We start from the raw sequence: 27,646 nt of genomic DNA, 5'->3' as shown, positions 1-27,646 counted from the left end.
TGCGGGAGAAAGATGAGGCAGTCTATTCCCGTAAAGGTGGACAGCCTTGGGAACCCTGTAGAACAGCGGTTCTCAACCTGTGGGTCGCAACCCCTTTGGGGGTCAAATGGACCCTTTCACCAGGTCGCCTTAGACCATCGGAAAAACACATATTTCTGATGGTCTTAGGAACCGAGACACTGCCCCTCTATCCGTCTCCAGGCGGGTTTGCCCACGTGCAGATATGCCCGCCTACAAGTACCCAGCATGAAGACTGTTCCCCATGCTACACCATGCTTCACCATGCTTCAAGACAAAATTTCGTTTATTGTCTGTCATTAGAAATAAACTTTTCATAATATATAATGACATTGTTTTGTGATTAATCACTATGCTTTAATTATGTTCAACTTATAACAATCCATCCTGCATACCAGATATGTACATTACGATTCATAAGAGTAGCAACAGTTATGAAGTAACAATGAAGTAATTTTATGGTTGGGGGTCACCACCACACGAGGAACTGTATGACAAGGTTGCGGCATGACGAAGGTTGAGAACCACTGCTCTAGGAGATCACTCTGAGATGGAATCGCGGCAGTGGGTTTTTGGCTTAGAGAGGGGATTGTGGAATATCTGCCAATAACTGTACTCATAAAGCCGAATACACATATATGCCAAGGGGCTGTGGAAATTGAAGATCCAGTCCTTTTGTCAGGGGTTGGGAAGGGGACGCGGTGGTCGGGGCAGGTGGACAGAAAGTCTTTAATGAAGGAGGTGACATTTGAACTGGGCTCCGGGTGTGTGGTAAGCTGTGGGAAAGGTGACACCAGCCAGCCACCAACAGCGTTTTACGTGATTGCGTGTTTCCTGTTAGCCTTGAAGGCTTTCATCGGTTAGGTCGTGCATCTTTCTAACGTGCTCCGGACCTTATCTCGTTTCAGTGAACAACGTAGGAATGTCGTACGAGTATCCAGAATACTTTTTGGATATCCCTGACTTGGACAACGTGAGTGTTTCTTTGTATATTTTGCTGGTGAAAACTCTGCATGCAGCCTTGTGAGGCTCATGGTGTATGTAGCCTCTGAGCCCGTGAGCACCAGACCTTCCGCCCCCGGGCTCTTCTGTTGACTGCCAAAGTTATCCTGAAGGGGTGAAATGAGAAAGTATTACATCCCCATTTGCACAGTGCCAGGTTCAATCATCACTCTAGTCATATTGACTGGGATCCCCCAAACAGCTCTGTTGTCAGTATTCGGATCCTAAGAGTCAATTTAAAAATCATAAATATGTTACTCTAGCAGGTGAGCTAACTCTACTAAACTATCATCCTTCAATAAAAACTAGAAAAGCCTATTTTTGAAGGACTGTACATTTTGAAAGAATGGTGAAAAGTCTTAACATTCAGTGCTATCTCTTTGCCATATTTGAAGAGTGGAAATAGGGAAATTGTGGAGTTCGTCTTTATTTTAGACAAATCTGCTTCCAGATTTCACTCACATGTCTACCTTGGATTGTGCAAATTTGCATACATCGCCAATGTTGGTAGAAAAATACTATACTACAAGTTTCACCCCCATATGAAAGCCGAACATTTGTGTGAAACCTTTCATAAGCCAAACGGCATAAAATGAAGAATCAATTACTATTCATTAATTTAGGAAACATTTTGACACATTCTCAGGCTCAAAAAATGGCCTATTAAATCATACTAAATAACGCATAAAAGCTAAAATTTCACCAATAAACAGTGTTGACGCAGTTCAAAGCTATGGTGGCCAAGAGGCTGAGTATGGTTGTAGGGAAGGACCGGGTGACGCCGATCTTGCTGCTCAGTGTGAGCGCGGCCTCTTGAGCAACATGTGTTGTAAAACAGATGACAAATGTTTGCTGTTTTGTGAAAGCAAAAATCCCCTTTGGACTTCAATTGCCCCAAACACTGACGTGGGCCTTTTGTCAAAGCAAAGTGGCAGAGAGTGAACTTTCAAAAAGCGGAGGCCGCCTGTACTGCTGGGAGAAAGAGGGGGCTGTCTACTCCCTGAAAGATTTGTAGCCTCAGAAACCCACAGGGGAAGTTCTACTCTGTCTGACAAGGTCACTCCGAGTCAGGATCGACTCCACAGGAGGGAGTTTGGTTTTTTAGGAGCCTGTAAATAAATAGTCTATAGAATAAATCTGCACCCTACTTTCCAAGGCCCTGGTAATGTCTGCAGAAACCATCGGTGCGTCACTAGGCTAAGTATATGTCTAATGTGGGCACTTCTATTACCAAATGTATATACAGTTACTGTCAAGTTCCCTGCCAGAAACTAGCAAGCTCCACAGCCATGTGGTTTGTAAGGGACCAAGATAAGCTGAGCTCCGTAGACAGCAGCAAAGAGTTAAGCCACAGTTTTATTGAAGGATTGCATTAGCTCACAAGGATTGAAGCAGTCCTTCCCACACGTTAAGGACTCAAGAGCTAAGGAGACGCTTCTAGTTTTTAAAGGCATACTCAAAGGGAGACAGGGTTGCAGCTCCACGGATGGTCAAGTCACTTTGACCTTAGTTGCTCGATCCATCCTTAAGTCTCTTGCATAGTTTCTTTCAGATTTATTTCAGCTCCAGCTCAGCATGTTTTGGATGCAACTGGGCCCCTCAACAAGATGGGTTGGCACTGGCTGTTACCATGGGCTCAGACATAGGAACAATTGTGAGGATGGCACAGGACTGGGCAATGTTTCATTCTGCTGTACAGAGGGTCACGAAGGGTCAGCACCTGCTTGATGGCGCCTAACAACAGCACCATGGACCTGTAGCAGGATATTCCCAAGGGCCTGGCTTCAAGGTTAAGATGTTCACCAAACCTGTTCCCAGGGCTCTTTTGTCCAGCAGACAAAAGAGTAGGCAGAAAAGTCCCTGTTCAGTTAACATATTTTTCCCTCTTTTTTCTGCAGGTCATCAAGAAGCTGATAAATATTAATGTTGTTTCTGTTTGTAAGGTAAGCAGCCTTTCTGTGTCACCGTTTGCAATCTTTAAAACCCTTTCTTTTTAAACCCCAGTGTGTTCACTTGTGTCAGCTCTTGTTCCTATTCCGTTATGTTGTTACCTGTCTGTGTTAGTTCAGGTAGACTAAAGAAACAAATTCATAAACATGCATATGTGTATAAGAAAGAGGTTTATATACAAGAGCAGTTGAATATTGAGAAAACATCCCAGCCCAGACCAGAGCAAGTCCATAAGTCTGAAATATTAGCCCATATACCTGATACCAGTCTTTAAAGTCCTCTTCGGACTCACGAAACACATGCAATGACACTGAGTGCAGGAAGATCATAGGTTCATGGAAGATCATAGGAAGATCATGGGTTCAAAATCCGTGGCTGTAGAAGCATCTCAGCGCTGGCAGGGGTCTCCATGTGGCTTCTCCAGCTTCCAGGGCTGCATCAGGGTAGGACCATGTGGCTTCTTCTCAGGGATGTCTTACAGGAAGTGAGCCAAGAGTCTCTCCCACATCCAAAGAGGAAAAACCAGATTTCCCGGAATTCTCTGGAAAAAGCCATGCCCACACAGAGGCCTCATTGGTTATATCTTGATTGACAGGCAAGACTCCACCCCTTCACTTGTAAGCCTCTCAAATTGACACCAGATTATGCAATGACCCCACTGTTGTTGCTTGGATGGAAAAGTGTCAGACCTTGTACTTAGTGGAAAGGTCTTTATTTGAGCCTCATCCAGAGGTAAAATAGGGTTCTGTTGTTTAACACACAATCAAAACCGTATAACAATGACATTCGAGGTACTCAGACTTTTCTTCCCCTCCACTAATGTAGGCTGAATTTGGGATCAAGGTAAAGAAACACTTCCAAATCTGTAAGACTTCTAAAGGTAGAAAGATACTGGGTGGGTTGAAGTACTGTATTAGATTGCTATAGCACCAGAAGGTAAATATAGTTCATTTAAAATTACATTCTGTGATTTCTTAGTACAAAATCCCAGACTTCTGGTTTGGGACAAGAAACTGGTTCCTGATTTCTCTGCAAATGAAAGAACCTTGGTCTTTTGTTTTAATGTTAAAACGTTCATGTACCCATTGCAACAAATCGGAACAATCTAACGATGTAGGAAGTAAACCGGGAAAGCCCTCTTCCACCAGACGCCATAGTCTACCCCATGTATGAAAAGGGGCAAGCACAATTATCACTGTGGTACATGCCCTCATGGCTTCCCCACCCGCCCAATTAAAAACAGCCCTCAGTGCTTGTGCACACCTGCATGAATAGCTCTGTGGCATACATTTAGAGAAGTAGGTTCACATAGCTCAATGGTGTTTACATTTGAAATGTTGTTGCTGTCCAATTGCCTCCTGTGAAACTGTGCTTGTTCTGATGTACAGTCTTGTTAGCATCCTACTGAAGCCCTGGTAGCATAATGGGCTATACATTGGGCTACAGACCACAGTTCAAAACCACGAGCCACTCCATGGTAGACAGATGAGGCTGCCTACAGCCATCAATAGTCTCAGAAGCCCACAGGGCAGTTCTGTGTCCTACAGGGTCAGCTGTGAGTCAGAACACGTCAGTGGCAGTGAGAATTGACTTGGACTCCATGGCAGTGAGCAAAGTGGGTTTGGCATCTTCCTCTTGGAATGAAGGAGCTCTGGGGCCACTGCGGGATAAGCTTTGCAGCTGCCCCAAGGGAAAGAGATGAGGCCATCTGTTCCCATAAAGTGTTATAGGCTTAGAAACATAAGTGCAGTTCTGCGCGGTCCGTGCAGGTCTGTGAGTCAGAATCAATTTGGGGACAGTGGGGCGAGCATCATACCAGAAAGCATTTGTCTACTTGCTTGTTAACATTAAGCAACTCAAAACTCACTGCCTCCAAGCCCATTCTGACTCATAGTGACCCTGTAAGTCAAAACATTCACTACAATTCAATTAAAATACTTTGCACCTTCCAGTGGTGTATTATTTAATAACACATTGTTAATTGTTCTTTGAGTGGTTTTCCCAATGATTCTGTAAATGACTTTTTCATGTCTTTGCCTATTTCTGTTAAATTATTTGCCATTTGAAATCTGTTTGTTAAGTGCTCTTCATATGTGTTTTGAATCTTAACTCTGTCACATACTATGCAGATATTTCCTCCTAGGCTCACACTGTCATGTCTTCACTTCGCTTAAGGTGTCATGCTACACATCAGCTTTCTTCACCTGTCCATCCTTCCCTGGGCAGTGTATGTTTTGTATTCTGCACACAAATCTCTTCCCAGTCCTTTTATAAAAATCCTTTTATAAAAGTAGTTGCCATTCTTTCCTTAGCTCTGTAATTTTTTATTTGTTTGTTTGGATCATTGAGCCATCTAGAATATTATTATTGTTGTTGTTGTTTTAAATGCTGTGAAGTAGGGATTTAATTTTTTCCCCCAAGGGATAATTAAAGTGATTGAGTTTTCAATGATCTCTTCTTTGCATACTTTCTCGAACTGGAAACTTCATTTTTTTTCTGTTCCCTTGGTCTATTTTTCTTTTCCTTTGCTCTATTTTAATGACCCTCTTGTTGCATGTCTATTAAAGTGTGTCTTTTCACATTTAAAATGAAGTCGTTGTTGAACTTCCTAATTAATTTTTCCACATCAGTTTGTGACTCACCTTGCCAAGGTCGCGCTGCCTCCATGCTGGCATGTACACTTGCATTTTCCATCAGATTTTTATGAGAACTTAGACGTGGCCGTCTCCTTTCTCTCCTTCCCTTGATGATCACGCCAAAAAGGACAAAAGCAAACTCACTACCATCGAGCGATTCTGGTCAAACAGGACAGGGTAGAACCACCCCTGTGGGTTTCCGAGGGTGTGGCTCTGTACAGCAACAGAAAGCCTCTCAGAAGCCCTAAGGAGTCGTTTCTCTGTCGAGGAGGGCTGCCCTGAGTCAGAATCCACGCCACAGCATTTGCCTGCCATTGCTTAACAGCTTGAGCTTTTTCTGGTAATTACCAGTGTATTTCTAAATGGTCCTTTTGTCTAATAAATTCTTTAATGCCACAACATTAGGCATTTCTATTGATTTTTCTGTAATTGTAGAAGTGATTTTTATCTCTCACGCTGCCTTTCCCTCATCTTTTAATCTCCCACTACAATCCTTTCTCAGATTTTTATCAGTGGTCTTACTGTGCCATCGAGCGCATTCTGACTCGGAGCGACATATATACAGCAAGCACAGCACACGGTGCTGCGCCGCCCTCGGTCACCGCTGCTACGGTTGAGCCTGGTGTTGCAGCACTATGTCAGTCCATCTCGTGGAGGCCCTTCCTCTTTTTTGTTGACCCTCGACTTGACCGAGCATGATGACCTTTCCCAGAGAATGGTCCACAATCTGTATGATGTAGTCTCATCACCTTCGCCTCCACGAAGCCTTTTGGCTGTACTTCTTACAAGACAGATGGCTTTGTTGTCCTGGCAGTCCATGGTGTATGTATTCGATGTTCTTTACCAGCACCGTAATTCCAGAGCAACAGTTCCTCAGTCTTCCCTTGCTCATTGTCCAGCGTTTCCGTGCCTCGGAGGCCATTGGAAATACCACGACTTGGGTCAGACTCACCGTAGTTCCCACAGTGACACCTCTGCTTTTTGTTAACACTGTACCAGAGGTCCTTTGCAGCAGATGCATCCAATGTAATGTGTTGCTGGATTGCATGACTGCACTTCTTCCATCGTCATCGATTGTGGATCTAACTAAAGTAAAATCATTCCCACCTTCAGGATTTTCTCCATTTATTGTGACATTGCTTATTAGTTCCACTGTATTTTTATTTTATGTTGTGTTTTGATCTATCTTCATTGGTAAGTGCCTCAAATCCTCTTCACTTTTCGCAAGCAGTGTTGTGTCAATTTGCAGGTCGTTAGTGAGTTTTCCTTCCGTCCGGATGCTGGTTTTTCTTCATATGATCCAACATCTTGGGTTACCTGCTTAGCGCACAGATTGAATGCGTATGGTGAAAAGGCACAGCCCCGACTCCTACCCTTCCTGATTTCTTAAGCCATGAAGTAGTAGCCCGTTGGTCTCGTGGTCGACACACAGGTTCCACATCAGCACTATTAGTGTCCTATAATTCCTGCTCTTCAAAATGTCGTTCCTAGTTTGCTCTGACCTACCCAAATACCTTTGTTTGGTTAGTGAAACATCAGTAAAACATATTTCTGGTATTATCTTGCTTTCAGCCAAGTTGTATTTGGCATCAGCAATGGTATCCCTCATTCTAGTCACTAAAAGGCTTTCAGTGGCTCCTTCCTTCCAACGGGGAGTCTAGTCCTTCTTCAGGGTCTGTTCTTAGTGTGGAACCTCTGCTGACTCTGCTGGCATTAGGAATACCAATGACATAGCTTCCAGCCTTCCAGCCACACACAGTCCCCCACAGTATGACAAACAGACAAACCGGATAACCATGAGAAGAATGGGAATTCCAGAACACTTTGTGGTGCTCATGTGGAACTTGTACACAGATTAAGAGGCAGTGGTGTGAACAGAACAAGGGAATACTTCATGGTTTAAGATCAGGAAGGGTGTGTGTCAAGGTTGTATCCTCTCACCATACAGTAGAACCTTGGACCTTGACGCTAATCTGTTCTAGGAGTGTTGAGATACCATGCAGTTGAGTTCCGAATCAATTTTTTCCCATTAAAAAAAACTGAAAACGGTTTCGACTACCAAGTTTTTACCCTATCTTTGCCTTTTTACATAAAACATTACACAGAAATGTCAAAGTAAATAAGTTCAGAGTTAAATAATATGATGTAAATAAGAAACACAACATTTAAAAAGTTTTTTACAGCCACAGTATGGCCCCTACCTTGAGACGGATGAGGGTGTGGATCTGTGGACAGGGATGTGGAGAGGAGGGATGGAGAGAGAGCCGTTGTTTGGAAGGGGAATCCCCTTACATCAAACCAACTGGTGGCTGCTTCTCAGGAGTTTTCCCCCTTCTCTGCCTTTTTTCTCTAATACCTGGCTGGCTTTCTCTTTAAAAAAAAAATCTGTCTAATGTGGTCTGCTGTTGGCATTTCCTTAGCTGTTTTCTAAAAGGTTTTACTAAATTATCATCAACAATATTGATAACACGGTTAACCAGTACCTTATCATGATGATTCTTTTCACAAAACTTTTTTAGAACCCATGTTTTTTATCCAAAAACAGGATAAAAAGCCACAAAAACTAAGAAAATTTATAGCAAAACACTTGAACACAGCCGAAAAAGGTTTTAACAACACTAACTAGTGCCGAGTGACCGAAACACAACTGCTTTTGTTTACAAAAATCACGTGCATTGGGTCGGATTCTGATGTTTTGTTCGCACTCTGATGCACTTTTCTCAACGTTTCATGTCGAAGTCCGATAGGTCGAGTCCTTCTGCAGTCCAGTACCAGGTTCTACTGGACTTGTTCAATCTGTTGCTAACTGAAAAGCTGGCTTACAGGAAGACATGGCATCAGGATCGGAGGAAGTTTATTCATCTGTGGTATGCAGATGACACAACCTTGCTTCCTGAACGTGAGGAAGAATTGAAGCACTTGCTGATGAAAATCAAGGATTGCAGCCTTCAGTAGGAATTACGACTCACTGTAAAGAAAACCAACATTCTCACAACTGGCCCATCATGGTAAATGGAGAAAAGGTTGATGTTGTTAAGGATTTTTGTCTTTGTTCCATCCACAATCAATGCTCATGGAAGGCAGTAGTCAAGAGATCAAAAGTGGAATTGCATTAGGTAGATCTGCTGCACACGACCTCTTTTACCTCACCTCACCTTACCTGCCATGAGGTGGATGCTGACTCATAGTGACCCTGTAGGACAGGGTAGAACTGCTCCTGTAAGTTTCTGAGACTGTCACTGTTAACAGACGCAGAAAGTCCTGTCTGTCCCCCACCGAAAGGCTGGTGGTTTCGAACTGCCTACCTTTCAGTTAGCAGCCCAGGTCTATCCAAGTCTACCCAAGACCTCTTTAGAGTATTAAAAAGCAAGGATGTTTATTTGAGGACTGGGGGTACTCCTGACCCAGGCCCTATGCATGTAAAAGTTGGACGTTGGATTGTGGTGCTGGAGATTATTGAAAGTACCATGGATTGGTAAAAGGACAAACTGACCTGTTTTGGGAAAAGTATGTGTAGAGTGCTCCCTAGAGGCAAGGATGGTGAGAGTTTGTCTTACATTCGTCGTACATGGTGTCAGGAGACCCGCCCGTGGAGAAGGGCATCGGATCTGGTCTAGTAGGGGGCAGGGAAGAAGAGGAAAGCCCTCAAGGACTGAGCTGGATTGGCAGCACGGCTGCAACAGTTGGCGCAAGCACAGGCCCACTTGTGAGGTGGTCCTGGGGCCGGCTTTCCTTCCGTGTTGCTGTGGGTTAGAACCAAGTGACGGCGACTGGCAACAACAACGTTCGCTGATCTTAGTGTTGGGGTTATTTCCTGCAAAACAAACTTCACCATTACCTTTGGTGTACAACTATTTATTTTTCCTAGCGTTAGTAGCTGTCTCATTTAAAATTGTTCTCTATCAGTTTATACGAATTTTGAATTTATACCATGCCTCCAGTAGCTTTATAAGATGCTTCATGCCATAATTTTCTTTCATGACCCTTATTGATTCTGATTTCTTTCTTTGGGAGCTATGCATCCAAGAATCAAATAGCATCCTGTTCCATTCTGGTGAGTCTCTTTCAAGAACTTCCCAAGCTATTTCTTTTTATGAAGCATCATATTCTTGTTTCATGGGTTTAATAGTTTATCTTTCTAAAGTCACTAAGTCAGTCTTTTTTGCTTTTATAGGTCTTTGTGTGTTTGCTGCCTGGATTCTCACTATTTCCTCAAGTTTCTTTTATCTTATTTCAGTCTTTCTTTTCATATTACAAATGTGACCCAAAAGTCTGGCCATTCTTGATGGTTCATGTTTGAGGATAAGGTTTGCTGAGCCTGGTTGCATGGACGGGGCTTTAAAAATGGTGGATTTCAACGTCCAGTAACAAAGGAGCTGGCTTTTCCAAGTTGTCTTCAGCTGTGACTCTCTCGTGAGAGAGAGGGTTTCCTAGATTTTCTAAGCAAGGCTCTCCCATTTTTCTGCCTGCAAAGAATGACTAAGTCTAGCTGCTGAGTGTTCTGTTGCTGAAAGAGGGGCTAGGAGAAAACGAGGTGGTTGATCTCCACTCACCACACAGGGATGAGTCAAGGGACCTTCAAAAAATTCTTCCGGGACCTCTAGAACCTTCAATTCTGCCTCAGATTCCACCTGTTGTCAGTTCTTCATAGCACACGGCTTGCCTCTTCGCAGTTACCCCTGCAGTTACTGTTAGGACTGAGCATCCTCGGCTCCACTGAGGGAGCGTGCTGGCATATGAGTTGGAGCGTGTGTTTCTGTTTTGTCTTTGGATGGTTTGGGATGATATTTGCAGAGTAGAAGGAACCAAAGCTACTTTCTTTACCAGCTCCAAATAGAAAGTCTTTTTGTTTTATTTTTCTGTGTGCTTTTCTTGTGAATTGAGGGTTTAGGAGGCCTTTGTGGCATAAAGCGCATTCTTCATTGTGTATGAGGTTGTTTTGAGTTCCAAAAGCCATCGGCCCTTTTTTCCTCCCTCTTTTAGGTATTGCCTCCCTCGGTCTTGACTGCCACAACCAGACAGAAAGTACAAGGAGTCTTTTTTCCTTGCATCTTTAGTAGGGGCAGGAGGGAAAGGATGGTTTTAATATGTAAACGATTCCATTTTTGGCTATCCTGCTGTCTTTTAGGTTTACTGCACTGAGGTAAGGGAAATGGTTTGTTGTATTCTGTCTTCAGGAAGCAGATCTGGACACAAAATAGATGTCTTTTTTTATTTTGTTTTTTCCTTCTTAACAACGGAGCAAGTATTAAAGGTCTCCTGTGTACAGCCACAAGGAGTGCTGGTGCTGCAGTGCTGCAGTGCTTGCTTGCTAACCAAACCCACCAGCCACTCTGGGAGAAAGATGTGACCATCTGTTTCCATCGAGATCGACAGCCTGGGAAGCCCGGAAGCCCTGTGCAGCAGCTCTCCTCTGTCTTGTTAGGTTGTGATGAGTTGGCATTCCACCCAATGGCAATGGGCTCGGTTGGGTTATGTACAGCCACTCGGTAGGCCATGGGACCATAGGAACAAGCCTTCTGAAAATTGATTTTCATAATGCTTTTGTGGACATGTGACTCATCGCTGATACTTTGTTTCCATATTGTCTTCCCTGTGAACATAAATTAATGAGTTAAATGTTGTGGGGAAACAAACACATAGTATGAGGAGTTTGGAATTATAAAGTAATGAGAGTGGCTGTCATTAACCACAAACAGTTGTTTAGCTGCTTGATAGCTGTGCCATTTATACACACCAGCCAAAGACAACTAGAGCAAACACAGGTAACAAAAATGAGAATCTAAACACCATTTACCATTAGGTTTTAACAATAATTGCAGTACAGTGCTGCATGGGTAATTTCTTTTAGAAGGATCAGCACAAGGTTGGTCCTTATGTAGTGGAGGCTAAAGATGTTCCAGATCACCATCTTCTCCAAAATGTGGTACTGCTTCATCCTCTCTTCTCCCTGCAATAATTCTCTCACATCTTAGGGTTCCAGAATTTGCCGCAACATCTCATGGAACTCACGAACCATCAAGGGTGTGGCTCACGCTGTTGTGGAGGCTGGCAAGTCCCAGATTCATAGTTTCAACATCAGTCTGGAGGTTTCTTCTCCCTTACGTGGCTGACAAACCCAGAGTGGCCTATGAGACTCACAGGGCTTTGGAAGTTAGTGAGTCAAGTCAGGTGATAGGCTGCTAGCTTAAGCCTCAAGATGAGACAAGCCAACTACAAAGTGTAAGCTTTGTGAATTACTGTGGTCTTCCAGATCTTACTCAATGCAGCCACCAGACAAAATGTCTGAAAATGAAAGAAGAAGGTCGCATTGATAAGCATACCAGGGCTCACGTCACCAATGTGGCTGTCCAACTCCTGGGCCAGGGGTTTTTTAGGAGCGTCTTCTAGAAAGGTAACTGGTATGTGATTGCTGTTCAGTAGGATGATACAGCACAAGAACTAATCTGCATGCACACCCTTTGTCTAGAAAAGCAACACCAAGATGGTGTTTTCAACCTCCTGACGTCAGAAAACACGTTGAGTTACACACTGTTACTCTAAACATTAGGTGGGCCAGCTCTGGTCTCAATCAGTTCTGGGACCCCAGCCTCTTGGTTTTTGTTCTGACTTAAGCAGGAAGTTGGCAGTCTGGCTAATAAGGAAGCAGTTGAAATAGGAAGCTAATTCTTTTTTTCAAACATATCAAATCTAAACTCACTATCATTGAGTCCATCCATTCCTTCTCTCTCCCATATTACAGAGTAGAGCTGCCCCTGTGGGCTTCTGAAACTGTGCCTCATAACGGGAGTAGACAGCTTCATCTTTCTCCCACTGAGCTTCTGGTGGCTGCCAATTGCTGACCTTTTGGATTGGAGCCCAACATGGAACCACTGTGTCACCAGGGCTCCCTCCATACAGATGTCAGAGAGAGTAGCTAATTTGTGAATGTATAAGCATTCCTGTACTACGGGCTGACCACACTTGCAAGGAATCAAAATGTATCTTGATTCCCCACACCCTCTAGTTAGGTGGGGAATCAAGATACATTTCACCTTATTCCTGTATTATTAACATGACAGACAACAAACTCCATAAGCACAGACACAGTCCTCACGAGCAGCACTGAATTCAACAATGGCCTGGACCACAGATACCCAGGCCTCGATTGTACACCCTAGACGAGAAAATAGAAAGTCCCACGGGAGTTGTCAGCTACCATACATTTGAACACATGAGTACTTAAAAAATCTCTATAGATGTTCAGTAACACATATACCAATGGAAGGAAATCAAAGCTGTTTATCTCAACTATTTTAGTTTATCAGCTAGATAGGAATAAAAACTTAATTGCTAATTTTTACTTGATGACATTTCCTGGGTCTAGAGATTTAAATTTAAATTCGTGTGTCTTATCTGGAAAGGAACCACTACTTCTCATATGGCGGATTTCAAGTCTAAGAACCGTGAATCTTCTACCTCGTCCAATTTTTCATATATTACATGTCTCTCGTCTAAAATAAGTGTTGTTTAATAGTTACCAATTCAATTTTGGTAAGACAAATCGCATTTCAATAGCTTGCTAGGTAAAGGCACCTCAAATAAATTATGCTGCAAAAAAGACAAATAATTGCTCCCACTCTGTCCTTTTTGTTGGTCTTATTAGCCAAGGTTTCTTCTCACCTAAGATTCTGTTTCAATGAAGTGCACGAGTGTGTTAGACAGGGTTCTCTAGAGAGATAAAACCAAATTCCTGATAATATAATATATTTATAAAGATAATTAGATATGTAACAAGAAATGAACTGTTAAATCATATACAGATAAATATACAATACAAGAAATAAACAGTTAAATTAGAAAGCACTATAAATGGCTTAGTGCAACTCACGTCCCTGAGAGAAAGTTGAGAGACTAGCAGTCCTTCAAGTCTCTGTCTGATGCCAGATCTTCCTCTATTTGTAGAGAGAGCTAGGCTATGTCAGCACAGCAGCCAATCACAAGGCAGGTCACCAACCGCCAGTCCCCAGCTCCAGAGAAGTCTTAAAGGGACCTCAACTTACAGCAACACAGTCCACAGGCTAGGCGTCCCACAGGCAGTGTAGCCTTTAAATTGAGGCACAGAACAAGCAAGGCAGCCGCACACTGGTCCGATGATCACAGAGCGAGAGACAAGAAAGGCAAGGCTCACCAAGCCATCCATCTCTCCGCCCCTCAGTCAATCCCACCTGCGTTTATCAGCCAGGCTGGCACAATAAGCTATCTCAATGAGTAAACCAGTTGAACTCTTAATCTTAGATCTGAAGAGGAGTTCTTGAAAATGTGTGTATCTGTGACATTATATTTTATCAGGCAAAGTGTTTTGATCAAAATGAACAAATGCAGAGTTTATATGTCATAGGGTTTTTCCTTTGAAAATGACAGGTATATACTATTTTTGAAATATATAATCATCTAATGTATTTGCCTGAATGATTAAACGTGAGTGTTACCAGTTGTGTACGTGTGTTTCTCACTGTCCAGTATGTGTGATGAAAAATATGGTCAGTTTCAACTCTGTCTTACAGATTTGTTAGTACGCACTGAAAATTAGTTTTGTGACCATTTTAACAGACAAAGTGTCTGGGCTTTTTATTCTAGATAGATTAGTATTTGCTCTTATAACCTCCGCTTCTCTGCAGTTCCATGTATACATATGTCTATCATGTAGAGCTCTGTCCTTTTGTGTCCTAAAACTTGCATTTTTGACCATCTGCAAATACTAAGAATAATCCATCAAGGTCCTGACCTTGACCCTACAAGAGCCAATCAGCTGCTAGGCTCCATGACCACTGCTTCACCTTTGGGCAGCATCTGCTGGTACAGATCCTACCGTGTGCCTGCCTGCATAGATGCTGGGACCCAAGGGGAAGTGGTCTTCTTTAATAAAATGGCATAAACCTAACAGCAGTGTAGAGAAACCATTAATCCATCCCATCCCCGTCCCACCCCTGCCCACCAAATATCAATGAAATAGTATCAGTCCACAGCATCTTGTTGACAAACTGTAAAATGCTTCTCGGGCCTGTGCCGCTTTCTCTTCCACTTTCTTTTTTCCCCAGGGGCCTCTGTATGCATCCCTACGGAATGAGTTTGTGGAGACATGCTCCTTTGTGAATCACCTATGAAGCATGTTGTTGTGATGTTATCAACAGCAGAAGAACTGAGCACACACTTTAAAAACGTTTACATGTGAGCCTTTCTTTTATAGTCCAATTCCCATTTCAAAAGCACTTGAGCACTCAGGGAAGTCACTATTTTAAGATACTTCTCCTTTAAACCACATAATCATCCTTTAATTGATCTAAAATGTCCACCTGGATTTTCCTGCCCCTTTGGGGTGCTCATGTAATGGAGAAGCCATCAGGACCCTGAATTTGCTCACTGTGGAGCTAGTGGCATTTGGCGGAGAACCTGTTAGTAGTTGCCCTGCTTTAGGCATGGCCACTGTCATCACGGTCCCTGCAGCCCAGTGGACCAGTGACCATTCAGATAGAAGAGTCCATCACGAGCAGGGAGACTTTGAGCAGCTGGGCAGCGGTTAGCCAGAAGATCAGAAAGCGAATTGGGCCAGAACTGGGCAGGAACCTAAGTGTGGTGCTCTTGAGCAGAGAGGGCCACAGGAGGCTTTAACGCAGAAGGAAGGTGGGATTCAACCTACGTTTTAGAAAGGCCATTCTAGTGGCGAGTGGCACGGCCATTGCTATTTTGTGGTGTGTGTGTGTGTTGTGTTGTTATCTAGACGGAGGAACAAAGCAGCTTCACAGATTGTGTGTGTGGTGCTCCAGGCCTCCTCCTCTTACATGCTGTCCTGGTTTGCTCTTGGTGTACGAGGGAGCCCCCACCACCACCACAAAAAAACAATTTGTTTTTCCAAAGCTATGTATTTAAATTAAAAAAACAACAACTTTCAAAGTACGCTCCATTGACAGTTAATACATTTGTCAAATCTGCGATTCCATTCTTGGAAACCTTTTCAAACTCATCTGATTGGATGGCTGATAGCATCTCCCTCTTTTTTCTTTCTCATCTTCTGCTGTCCTTTCATGCCCCTCTTCATTCAAGGAAACAAACTAAAAAAAAGGCCCACGGAGCGAGGTCAGGTGAGTCAGGTGCCTGAGGCTAGAGAGACTTGCTGGGTTTTGCCCCAAAACTGTCATACTGAGATGGCTGAGTGAGCAGGTGCATTGTTATGGTGTCAAAACCAGGCCGCCGTCTGCCACAAATAAGGCTGTTTTTGTCGCTAGCTGTTAAACACAATCTTTTCAGAAAGCTTGCTTAACAGTCTGACCTGGCGGAATGAACTCCAAATGCACTATCCTCTTCACATCAACAAAACAAATGAGCATCCTCTTGATCTTTGATTTCACTTGACAAGCTTTTTAGGGGTGAGGTGACGATGGCATCTTCCACTGGCTTGATTGATGTTAGCTTTCGGGATGGTAAGAATGGCACCATGTCTCATCACCAGTTGTGGCCTTGGGGGAAAAGTCTGGGTTGCTTTGGAGCTGTTCTTTCAAAGCACAGCCTGTTTCCACTCAACGCTCTTCTTCCTGGTCAGGCAGAACCCCAGGCACAGGTTTTGCAGCGACCCTTCTCATTCCCAAATCTTCTGTTAAAATGTGCTGAACTGAGTTTCAAGATAGTCCAGATGACTTCCCTATCTCTTCAGTGGATCGTTAGCGGTGGTCTTCGAGCAGACGTTTGTCGACAGTTTCGTCCGTCCATCCAGAATGAGGTCCGCCATCATCGACATTGCACCTTTTGTGAACAGAGAAAACCACTCTTACACTTGAGTTTTTCCCATAGCTGTGTTCAATATCACAACAGTTTCATGCAGCATTTTGCCCAAGCAGGAGATGAACTTTCACAGCTGCACTCTGTTCTCTTAAATTGACCATCACAAGAACAAGGTTCAAGTAAAACTAATTTTATGAAAAAAAATTCACTGTGACCAGAGAGAACATTCCTAGGCTAGGCCACTGGGTGCATTAACTCAGCAAGTTGCTTGTTGTTCACCTAGTGGGAAAATGTGTATTACAATGTGTATTATTGTAATGTGTATTATAAAAGCTACCTAGCAGAGCTTCTTTTCCATTTTGGGGGGGCACTCCCTCATAATTTAGTGAAATGTGCCTATTTTCCTTCAGTGGACTGTTTGCTACATCCTATTTTTCGGTAGCAGTGACCTTTTGGAGCCCAGATCTGACTTGAGGGATGAAAATTGGTCTGACCTAGAACCTTAGGTTTCATGAGGACCAGACATCTGGGAAAGGAGCCTGGGGCCACAGTGGCTGAGCACTTACTTGGCTGCTCACTGAAAGCAGTTCAGGCCCACCAGTGGTACCATGGAAGAAAGGTATGGCAGCCTACACTTCTCCGTGAACTTTTGGAAGCCTCCTTATAGCACAGCATGGATACCTTGTGGGCCCATTCTTCTCTGTCCTTACAGGGTCCGTATGAGGCAGTGGGTTTGCACATCAGGGGAACCAGAGCACAGATGTCCACAGCCTGCCACCTCAGTCAGCGTATCAGAAAGGGCCTACATAAGAAGGAGAACCGTCTCTCCTTGGTCCATATTTCTCTCTTCACCAAGCCACAGGACAGCTAGTGAGTTGTTGAATAGCACACCAGAGGAGAGTGGAGAAAGCTGCTTGCCTTTGTGACATTGAACCTGTATCTCCAAATCCAGAGATGTTTGCTGGGTGGGACCCTAGCAGCAGCATCGTATAAGTTCTGTGCTGCTTACTCTATGAACATGGAAAGATCTGGTTTCACTAGATCTGTTTAGGCCCAGGCATATTGCTTGGGCCCATATGTTTCTGCCCTGGCTTGGTAGGTCAGATAATTAGAAAAAATTCCTCAGGATCCACATTTTGCATTTATTGTTTGTTGTTAGGCCCCATCCATTCGCCTGTCACTCATACAGAGACCCCACGCACAGCCGAACGGAACACTGCCTGATCCCGTGCCATCCTCTCAACATGAAATACCCTTAGACCAAGGAAACTGCAGGTCACCACCAGATGGAGTGGCTGTGTGGTGGTCCAGGGGAATGTTGGGAACGGGACATTAGCTGGAATAGTGGGAACTGTGGATCCCTGATGCTTGATCGTAGGATCCAGTTTCACTCTTCAGGCCATCTGACTATTTTTCTCCACTTCTAGCTGCTTAGTTCACTTTTTAAAATCTTGCCCAGTAGCGTGGGCTTATTCCTCTGCTCGCTCAGTGGCTTACGTGGTTGAGTTGTCCTGTTACCTGGAATCATACTGATTCTACTACGGCTCTGGCAACCCTGTTTTTTCTGCATTGCCTCCAAATCCTTAAGGGTTATGGTTAGTCTTGTTCTGATTCTCTGGGGAGCAGTCAAGTTCTGAGGGAATAGGGTGATCGAGGAGGTGGGTAGATCAAGTCGCCTCCGGGACAAGAAGGGTCTCAGGGCCTCGTAGCCTGGGCTTCTTTCCCTTAGGAGTTCAGCTGCTCCGTGACTAAGGGCTCAGAGGGGCTTGCTTCTCAAGAATGCAGACCTCAGGCCATCGAGGGTGGCGTCAGGAGCTCTTGACCCCCTGTAGCTGGTGCTCAGTCACACGCCTCTAAAATTGTCCTGGGTTTATGTCTGGAGGGGTTTCCATCCCAGAACCCCGAGAGAGCTTGCGAACGGAATTGTTGGGCCGCCACTGATCACTCGTGAAGGCATCATGGGAAAGGGAAAACGTGCCCCAAACTACAGAGGTGGGTACAGAGAGGTCCAGTGTCCGGGCGGCTGCACACTGAATTCCACAGCTCTCCCTAAGACGGGCTCTGAACCCGATCTGTTTACACTGGTTGGTTTTGCTGAACCCGATCTGTTTACACTGGTTGGTTTTTAGTTGGATTACTCGTTTTTTCTGCATTTGGCAAATTTGGTGGTGGCCTGCCTTCCCAAGGCCAGACTATTCTTGGAAATGTTGTTAATTATGATTTGAGCCCCTTGGGAGGCTATAACCTCTTCTTCTCTCAGGCTGCTCCCTTCCCATGGAAGGCTTGTATGTTTCCCACTTTATCTATTCCACTCCTCCGTCAGCCCCCCACTCATAGTCTTGGACTTGGCGATGGTGAGGGGGTGGGGTGCATTGCATGTCTTCCCCTCCCTGGGTTTTCCGTTTCACGTTTGTTGTTGTTGCTGGGTGCCGTGGCGACCCTCTGCACTGCGGAACTCAGCACTGCGCAGCCCTGCACCATCCTCACGACCGGTGCTATGCTGGAGCCCATTGTTGGCACCCTGGTGTCAGTCCATCTTGTGGAGGCTCGCCTCTTTTTCTCTGCCCCTATTCTGTGCCAAAATGCTGTCCTTCTCCAGGGACTGGTCTCTAAATTCATGTCCAGAGTGTGTGAGACCAAGTCTCGCCATTCTTAAGATGCATTGTGGCTGTATTTCCCCAAACAGGCTTATTTGTTCTTTTGGCAGTCCATGGTACTTTCAATATTCTCTGCCAACCCCGTAGTTTAAACACTGCTGCTTCTTTGGGCTTCCTTATCCAGTGACCCACTTTCACAGGCGTATGAGACCATTGAAAGTACCATGGCTTGGATCAGGTGCCCCTTAGTCCGTCCTCCAAGTAACCTGGATTTTCAACACTCTAGAGAGGTCTTGTGCAAGAGATGTCCCCAGTGCAACGCGGTTTGATCTCTTGACTGCTGCTTCCATGAACAGTGATTATGGGTGCAAGCAAGACAAAATCCTCGACAACTTCAGCCTTTTCTCCATTTATCGTGATGTTACCTATTGGTTCAGGTGTGAGAATTTGGGTCTTCTTTTCCCTGAGTTGTAACTGCGCTGACTACATCTCTGGTAAGAGACCATGAAGAAGCTCACTGTCAGCGCTAAAACCAGACCAGGGCCTGGGGGACGGTTTCATGTTAGAGGCCCTCCTATTCCCCGCAGGCCTCAAGGAAGGCTGGTAAACAACACTTTCTGACTAGATTGGGGAGAAGGGCTGTGCTTGCTGGGAGGGCCTTTGAAAGGTGAGAGTGGGTCATCGCTGCTGTTTACGCTGAGGTCACTTTGAGAACGTCCTCACCTTTGGGCATTCAAGAAGTGGAATAGGAAGGAAGTGAGTTGCCTTTCTGGGGCTAGGACAAGATTGCAAACCAATGGTCTATAGGGTGGGGGTGGCCCACCAGTATTTTAGCTGACTCAGGCAATGTTTTCAGAAGTTGGAATTTTCACTCCCACATCTTTAATTTCTCTTGGAAAAGAGACCCTACCTACTGCATGGGGACGGACACGCAGAGGTGAGTAGTAGCTTAGGCTGCTAAAGAGTGCTGCCTGCACCCCTGATCACCACAGCCCCCCGCCCCACCTCACCCCCAGTCTCTGCTGTCTGCTTCAGCTTTACCTCACCTATGTGGCATTTGTATGTGAGTTCCCTTGTTCCAAGCAACCAACCCCGAATGTTTGATCTATCCCAGTGGCCCATCTGCTTGGCAGAGCGGTGGGATTAGAATGGATGACTTTCATTAAATCCATCTTTTCTATCTCCATGGTTCTCTGACATCATAGCCTGCAGGGTCCCCAGCCCTCTGCGTGCTTTTGAAAATCCGTTTCTCCCCCCTCCTGATATTTACTGTGGATGTCTCAGCCCAAAATGTCTAGTGTTGTGCCCTGCCCATGGAGTAGATGACAAATGCTTGGGTCCATAAAAGCAGACTCCTTTGCGCCTGGTGTGTAGCAACAGTACCAGTAGGGGGCACCCTCTGTTAACTTGGAAATAAATGAGAAGAAGCTCGCAGTTCAGCAGTCTTGTTGCCCTAAGAATTTAAGTGAACTACGTTAGGAAATTAATAAGTTGCAGGAAGGAGATTATGACCCTTGTGACCACCTACCCTTAACCCAGGGCTCTTCTGGGTTAGAACATTCCAAGTTAATATCTAGAGTCTTTACATCCATGTGAAAATCAGCTATCTTTATAGTCCTAAAAACCGGCCCAATTACTGGGTGCATTTATATGTAGCCCCCAGGGCTTCATAGCAATGACCTGCTTCAGACTGAATGACAAAATGGCCTGCAGGAAAGCCCGCTCTGTCCGTGGTTTGCTCATGTCCACAATAAAGGCATCATTGTAGAACCCATCTAAGGATCTTTCCAGCTCGCAGAGGAGCTGGGGTATTGGAGTAATGCAGTGCGTAGAGGTGAAAACATCAGTAGTCTGGGATATACAAGGTCTGTCACATTTGAGAAGTCAGCCAGCGTTACAAAAAATAATCAGTCGTGAAAACTCTTAGCCTACAGTAGTATGCTCAACAGGTTATGACAGTATATGCATTCTCTTTATTCTTTTCTGTGTCGAGAGCTTATCAACTGGCTTGCGGGTCATGATGATTAATTGGCACGGAGCTCTCTAGTCTGGAAAGTTTATCTGATGTTAAAATAATTTAATAACAAAAAGTATTAGATTACTTTAACATCGGATAAAGCAGAGTTCACTGCAAAAGGGAAAACTTGTTTTTCATGGTGTCCAGTTGCCTTACAGAGGAAGCCATGTAGGACGGGAGACCTCGGAAAGGAGGGTGCTTTACCTCCCTGACAACTTCAGCATTAATAAAGAGGACAATCAAATCATGCTTGGGGATCCCAAGCATTAAAAACTTATCTAATTAGGCTTTCTACCCCCTGTGCGGTAAATATCATGTTAGCCATACGGGTACAATGCTAAGAATTTCTAATTAAGCTGTATTCTCTGTATCACAGAGCTCAAATTACACAGCTCACCAAAGGAACCGTGTGCTGGGTCATTCCAGTATGGCTCAAGGGCTTTACTGTCCAATTTCTCCCAGATAGCTATTGTGTAACCTTGCGGTTGCTTTATGTAACTCCTTTCACTGTTAGACCATGGTTTAAAAAATTAGTTTTAATGATTCCAATTGAAAATTTAAGGCATTTGCATCTGAGAAGTTGTTTTTCTTTTAAACCATGTGGGTTCATTTTTGAGTTGCTTGAATTCAGACCCTGTTTACTCCAAGCAGGTTTCTTTGGGGTAGGAGGAGGGACTGAGGTGGAAAAAGTGGCTGTTAGTGGTTGTTTGAATAGTCTGGAACCCTTGGGACTCTGCTTGAGGTCTAGGGAAAGTTGTTACCCTCTATTTGTTGCCTGTTTCCAATGGTGACACAGGTGACAGCATTTGTTTTCTAAGGAGCTGTGATGGCATAGTGGTTACACTTTGGGCAGCTAATCACCAGGCCAGCAGTTTGAAACCACCACTCAGCTCCATGGGAGAAAGATGAGGCTGTCTGCTCCTATGGGCAGTTCTGTAGGGTTACTATGAGGTGGAATTGACTCAATGGAAGTGAGTCAATTGAATTTGTTTTCTAATGTTACGGAAGCATCTTGAATTTTATTGTAATCTTTTCATTTGGGTCTTTAAACATTATAGAGTAATGTGCTTTGTAGTCTTATTGTCCCCGCCCCCAAATGTGAAAGGTTTTCTAATACAACAATAATTGGAATTTGATCGGTGTTCATACTAAACAGTAGGAGACCTAAATTGAGTATATGAAAGAGCTCCTTTTACATACATGATTATTGATGCTATATAAGTGAGAAAACATTTTACTTATAGGAAAACATTTTTCTACAAATACTTCAGTTGCAATGACTTTTGTAATTACTAACTCAGTACAAAATGTACTATATACTTGTGGAGAGGTCCTGATGGCACAGTGGGTTACGTGTTAGGCTACTCACTGAAAGTTGGTGGTTCAAGTCCATCAGTCACTCCCCAGGAGAAAGTGAGGCTTAACACATAAAGATTGAGAGCCTCAGAGACCCAAGGGGGATGTTCTACTCCAAGTCGGGGTAGGTGAGTGGTGGTTGGGACGCTTTTGAAAACAACATCCACATGGAAGCCATGCTACCACTGCTGCTCTAATAGTCTCAGCCACTAGACTCACAGGTTATGGCAACCCTCTTACAAATCTAGTAAGAGACACAAAACATCTCCTTGTACAACAGTTATCACCTGCAGAAGGCCTAGATTAGCATATTGAGTTAACTCCAGAAACAGCTTGTGAGCTGTGAAATGGGATTCAGATAGACAGTGCAGCTTCACAGAAAAGCTTGGTGTATTTGGTATAAATAACCAGATAGCAAGATAAAAGTCAATGCATGTAAAGTAAAATGAGGCTGCTAATAACTTTGTTAAAATATCCTAACACTTGATGTTACCAAGAATTTAATTTGATGTGAGCATAGCGAACATCTTTACTTATGCAGAATATTGGGATGTTTCTATTTTGGACCCAAAGAAAGAAGACTTCAAATTGGATTTATTGGGCTTTATCATCTGGTTAAATGGAAGATGGTTTAGTCCGATTTGTGGAGACATGCAGAGTTTAGGTTAAGTTTGCTGGAACTTTTCAATAGTCATAACTAAAACCAAACCTACTGCCATCAAGTTGATTCTGATCATAGCTGCTTTAAAAAAGGGTTTCCGGTGCTGTACAGCTTTATGCAAGAAGAGAGCCTCATCTTTCTCCCAAGGAGTGGCTAGTGAGTTTGAACTGCTGACCTTGCAGTTAGCAGTTCCACACTTAACCAACGGTGCCACCATTATTTGACAGAGAGCGGGAGGACTGGAGAGAGAGAGATTGAGATTTTTCATTGTGATAGCAAGGAGAAATAATTTGGAGACATAGTGTAAATGGGGAAACTTATGAAATAATTTAATTTTTTCTCGAGCATGTGTCTTTACTGATTTGATCATTGATCATTCACTACATGTTTAATACTCAGGCGCTGAAGCACTGCTTCCTCCATTGTTACTGCATTTCTTCTCACACATAAGATGCAACTGTGATCAACTCCTTACATTTTAATCCACATGCATGAAGAATATGGTTTGAGCATGTTATATACATTGAAGACCGTCAAAAAAACATTTTATCTTTAGCATGCTGTGGGTATGATTTTATAAACATGATTATGTCGTGTGGGGGTTTCATTTCGTCTGTTCTAATTTGCTTGGTCATACTTGGGGAGGAGAGCTAAGCGGGCAAGCGCTATTCCTTGTGTGCTCTACCTTGTCTAACAAAGTCATTCCTTAATATAATTGCGTAAGCACACAGGCGCGCACACGTGTGTGTCTGGATAAGGACATATTTATTACTGGTCTTCATTCTGTTTCTGGTGATCTCGGGACTTTAGGGGACTGAGAAATAGATTCTCTTCACTAAATGCTTGGGGACTTCTTTATAATAACGATACATTAGCTGAGCATTATGGTCCCCTTATGAAATGTGCTTAATAAAAAAATGTTCTCAGATACTGTTAAGGATGCATATAAACTATCTTACAATAGAACACTCCATGCGTCTTCATAGGCCTGGTGTGCATCTGTCTGTCTTAGCATGGAAGGCAGTCCAGGAGGTGGGGCTAAATGCAAGGGCAACTGGTAACAGCATGGGACCCTCTTTTTTGCCTTGGATAGCCTTACATTAATCATTCAACAAAAAGCCCTTCAAGGTGCACCTTGTTGTTTTTCTCAGCAACCTGACTCTTGGCATTATTTCCCTCCTAGTAACTTTTTTCCTTTTTCTTTCTTCTGACTCCTGGGGAGCTTCCTCATAAGAGGTTAACAATGCTGCCTGCCCCCAGTTCTGACCGTCTTCTCGGTCAGTGATGGTTTGAGTCCATTGTCTCATCTAGAGGCTTCCCTCATTTTCCCCTGCCCTCTCCGATGGTATCTGGCAGCCTCCGGTGAATGGTGAGAATTTGGTTTTCCTAGTGTTCAGTTTATCCCAGTAAATCAGGTCTTCAAATAGTGCGGGGGGACAAAGCCTGCTATTGTTATTGCTGTGTCCAAAGTAAGCAAACCAAAGCCTTGCCATCCTTACCGGTAAGGAACTTTTGGTTGTATTTCTTCTAAGACGGATTTGTCTGTTTCCCATATGCTTGCTCTTTATGGCACGGCACGTTCATTCTTCTTCACCAACACCCTAATTGGAGCCTATCGGTTCTTCTGGTTCCCATTTTCATGTCCAACTCTTGCATGCACGTGAAGCAACTGAAAAGACCCTCGCTCAGATCAGAAGCACCTGTGTCCTCAATGCGACCGACATCTTTGCTTTTCTAAAGCTGTGAAGCATTCTTCTGTAGCAGATTTTCCAAGTGCAATACATCATTTGATTCCTGGACTGCTTCCATGGACGTTGATCGTCGATCTACGTAGAGTGAAGTAGTTGTCAATGGTTCTTCTTCCTCCCTGAGAGCCCTAGCGGCATAGTAGGTTACATGTTGGACTGCTAACCTCAAGATCAGCAGTTTGAACCCACCAACTGCTCTGAAGGAGAAAGGTGAGGCTTTCTATTCGCATAAAGATGATATGCTGAGCAAATCATCAGAGAAGCTGAGTTACTTATATAAAGAAGAATGCAGCGTCAGGAATGGAGGAAGGCCTACTACCAACCTGTGATATGCAGGTAACACAACCTTGCTTGCTGAAAGTGAGGAGGAAGATTTGAAGCACTTGCTGATGAAAATCAAGGATTGCAGCCTTCTGTATGGATAACAACTCAATGTAAACAAAACACATCTCACAACTGGACTAATAGGTAAATAACATCCTGATAAATGGAGGAAAGATTGACATTGCCAAGGATTTTGTCCTGCTTGGATCCACAATCAACACTCATGGAAGCAGCAGTCAGATCAAAGGATGCACGGCACTGGGTAAAGCTATTGTGCAAGACCTCTTTAAAATGCTGAAAAGCAAGGATGTTGCTTTGAGGACTAAGGTGTGCCTGACGCAAGCCATGGTATTTTCAAGCTCTTCATATGCATGTGAACGTTGGACATTGAATAAGGAAGACCAAAGACAAATCGATGAATTTGAATTACAGTACTAACAACGAATATTGAAAGTACTTGGGACTGCCAGGAGAACAAGTAAATCTGTCCGCGAAGAAGTAAAGGCAGAATATTCCTTAGAAGCAAGATGGCTCGACTTCATCTCACATTCTTTGGACAAGTCATCAGGAGAGACCAGTCCCTGGAAAAAAGGACATCATCCTTGGTAGACTAGAAGGTCAGCCAAAAAAGGAGGCAGACCTTTGAAAATAGATTGACAAGGTGGCTGCAACACTGGGCTCAAACAAGACCAACTGTGGGCATGGTAAAGGCCCAGGCCGTGTTTTGTGCTTTGTACATAGGATCACGATGCGCTGGACCACCTATTACCACCACAAACAAGGATTTCCAGTCCCAGTGCCATACCAGTAGTTCTCCTTCATCTAGGTCGCTGTGAGTCGGAATTGACTCAATGGCAGTGTGTTTGGTTTGAATCAGCTCCTACTTACAATTTATTCTTTCTGAATTTAATTGAAATGTAATCTGCAAAACTCTGCCCCATTCCCCAGACAGAGCTGTTGCTTCTTCTGCCGGTGCCCTCTGCCCTGGTGTCTGTTGTACCATTGCACAGCATCGGGTGGTAGAGATTTCTTTCTCTGCTTTCCCACTGGACAGTGGCCCAGATCTTTAAGGCTAAATACTTTCTCAAGAACAGAAGAATGGCTCTTTCCTGCTTCGTGTTGCTCTAGGCTACAAGTCTATAGTGTTCCTTTACCTCCTGTGCTTGATAAAGTAGCATCAGATAGTACTTAGTGGTTCCAATTCTTTATTTCTTACCCGTGTGATTATGGAAACAATTCTTTTCACTTAACAACTTTACTGTGGGACAGTTTAAATAATCATAAAATTTATCTGTCTAAAGCATGCAGTCCAATTTTAGAACAAACTCACTGCTGTCAAGTCCATTCTGACTTACAGCAACCCCGTAGGGCAGGGTAGAGCGGGCCCGGTGGATTTCTGAGACTGGAAATCCTTACAGGAGTAGAAAACCTCATCTTTCTCCCGTAGAGCAGCAGGTGGTTTCAAACTGCTGACCTTGCAGCTAGCAGCCCAACGCATGATCCACTACTTCACCAGGGCTCCAATTGCAGAACACTGCAGTCCAATTCTAGAACATTTCGACCACCCCATGGTGATCCGAATTGCGATATTTGAAACATTTAATGGAACTGCCCCAAACTTCTGTGTGAATTCGATGACCACACAGCATGCCTGGGCGGTAACGTGTTTCAAGGTAGGCTTGGATATACTTAGGGGTACTGTAGCCCATAACACAATACATGCTGACAACGATTTCACCCATAAGACAAATGAAACTGCCCGGATTTCCTAGGCTCTCATCTTTATGTGTGTAGATTGCCAGGTCTCTTCTCCCGAGGAGTGGCTGGTAGGTTCGAACTGCCAGCCTTTGGGTTAGGGTTAGTCGTTGAACCACTTACTCGTGCTGACAGTATGGACACTAGTTGCTCACGAGAGCCTGCCCTGTGCTATTCTCTCTGCTAGGTCCGTTACACACATGGCCTCATTTGAGATTCAGATTCAGATTTGATGTAGGACCCGTCCCCATGTCATAGACAAAGACTCGGAGGGGGTAAGGCACTTGCTCCAGGAACCCTTTCTTGCCATCCGGGGGTCCCAAATGTGGTGCAGAACTGATAGGAATTGTAGTTTTTATGGGAAAAAATGGGAGTGGGAAAGAAGCCAAATGCCCAACTTTTCTATTGCCGCGGAACAAAGAATGAATGAGGGTTGGTGGGGAGGGGGGACAGTTAGCCGTCTTTACTGCCCCCCACCATTGTTCTGTCAAGATGAGATTAATTGGAAAACTCAGACTTGTATGTAAGAGAGAGAATGACATGGAATGATGTAAGCCAAAGTTTTACCGTTTTCTCTCTCTTTTTTTGTGGGCCTAAAGATTGGCTGAGGCCAGAAATTTCTGTTAGTTTTCCCCTTGGTAAAGTCCATGGATGGATGTTTCTTCCTTTAAAATATTTCTAGGGGAAATTTCCCCCCTCCCCCCATCAGACTATTGTATGCTTTGATTAAGACAGTGTATTACTCAAGACAGAAAACTTGAAATTCCTATGTTTGGCATGTCTTCAAACCTTTGTGCTACAAAAGAGCATTTGTTTCTTAGAGA

General features: G+C 44.0%; 1 protein-coding gene across 1 annotated transcript in view; it reads left to right on the top strand.

The window, feature by feature from the left end:
* HSD17B12 (hydroxysteroid 17-beta dehydrogenase 12) overlaps window positions 1-27,646 on the top strand; it is a 181,971-nt gene that overhangs the window by 131,905 nt on the left and 22,420 nt on the right. Inside the window, exons 5-6 of the mRNA XM_004708312.2 lie at window positions 927-991; window positions 2,919-2,963. Coding sequence (XP_004708369.1) covers window positions 927-991; window positions 2,919-2,963 — 110 coding nt within the window. The remainder of the gene's footprint in view (window positions 1-926; window positions 992-2,918; window positions 2,964-27,646) is intronic.

The sequence above is a fragment of the Echinops telfairi genome, unplaced genomic scaffold, assembly GCF_000313985.2.
Source record: "Echinops telfairi isolate 266 unplaced genomic scaffold, ASM31398v2 ScPeMD7_60;HRSCAF=208, whole genome shotgun sequence".
NCBI lineage: Eukaryota > Metazoa > Chordata > Mammalia > Afrosoricida > Tenrecidae > Echinops > Echinops telfairi.
This window is presented reverse-complemented; position numbering and strand designations above follow the sequence as displayed.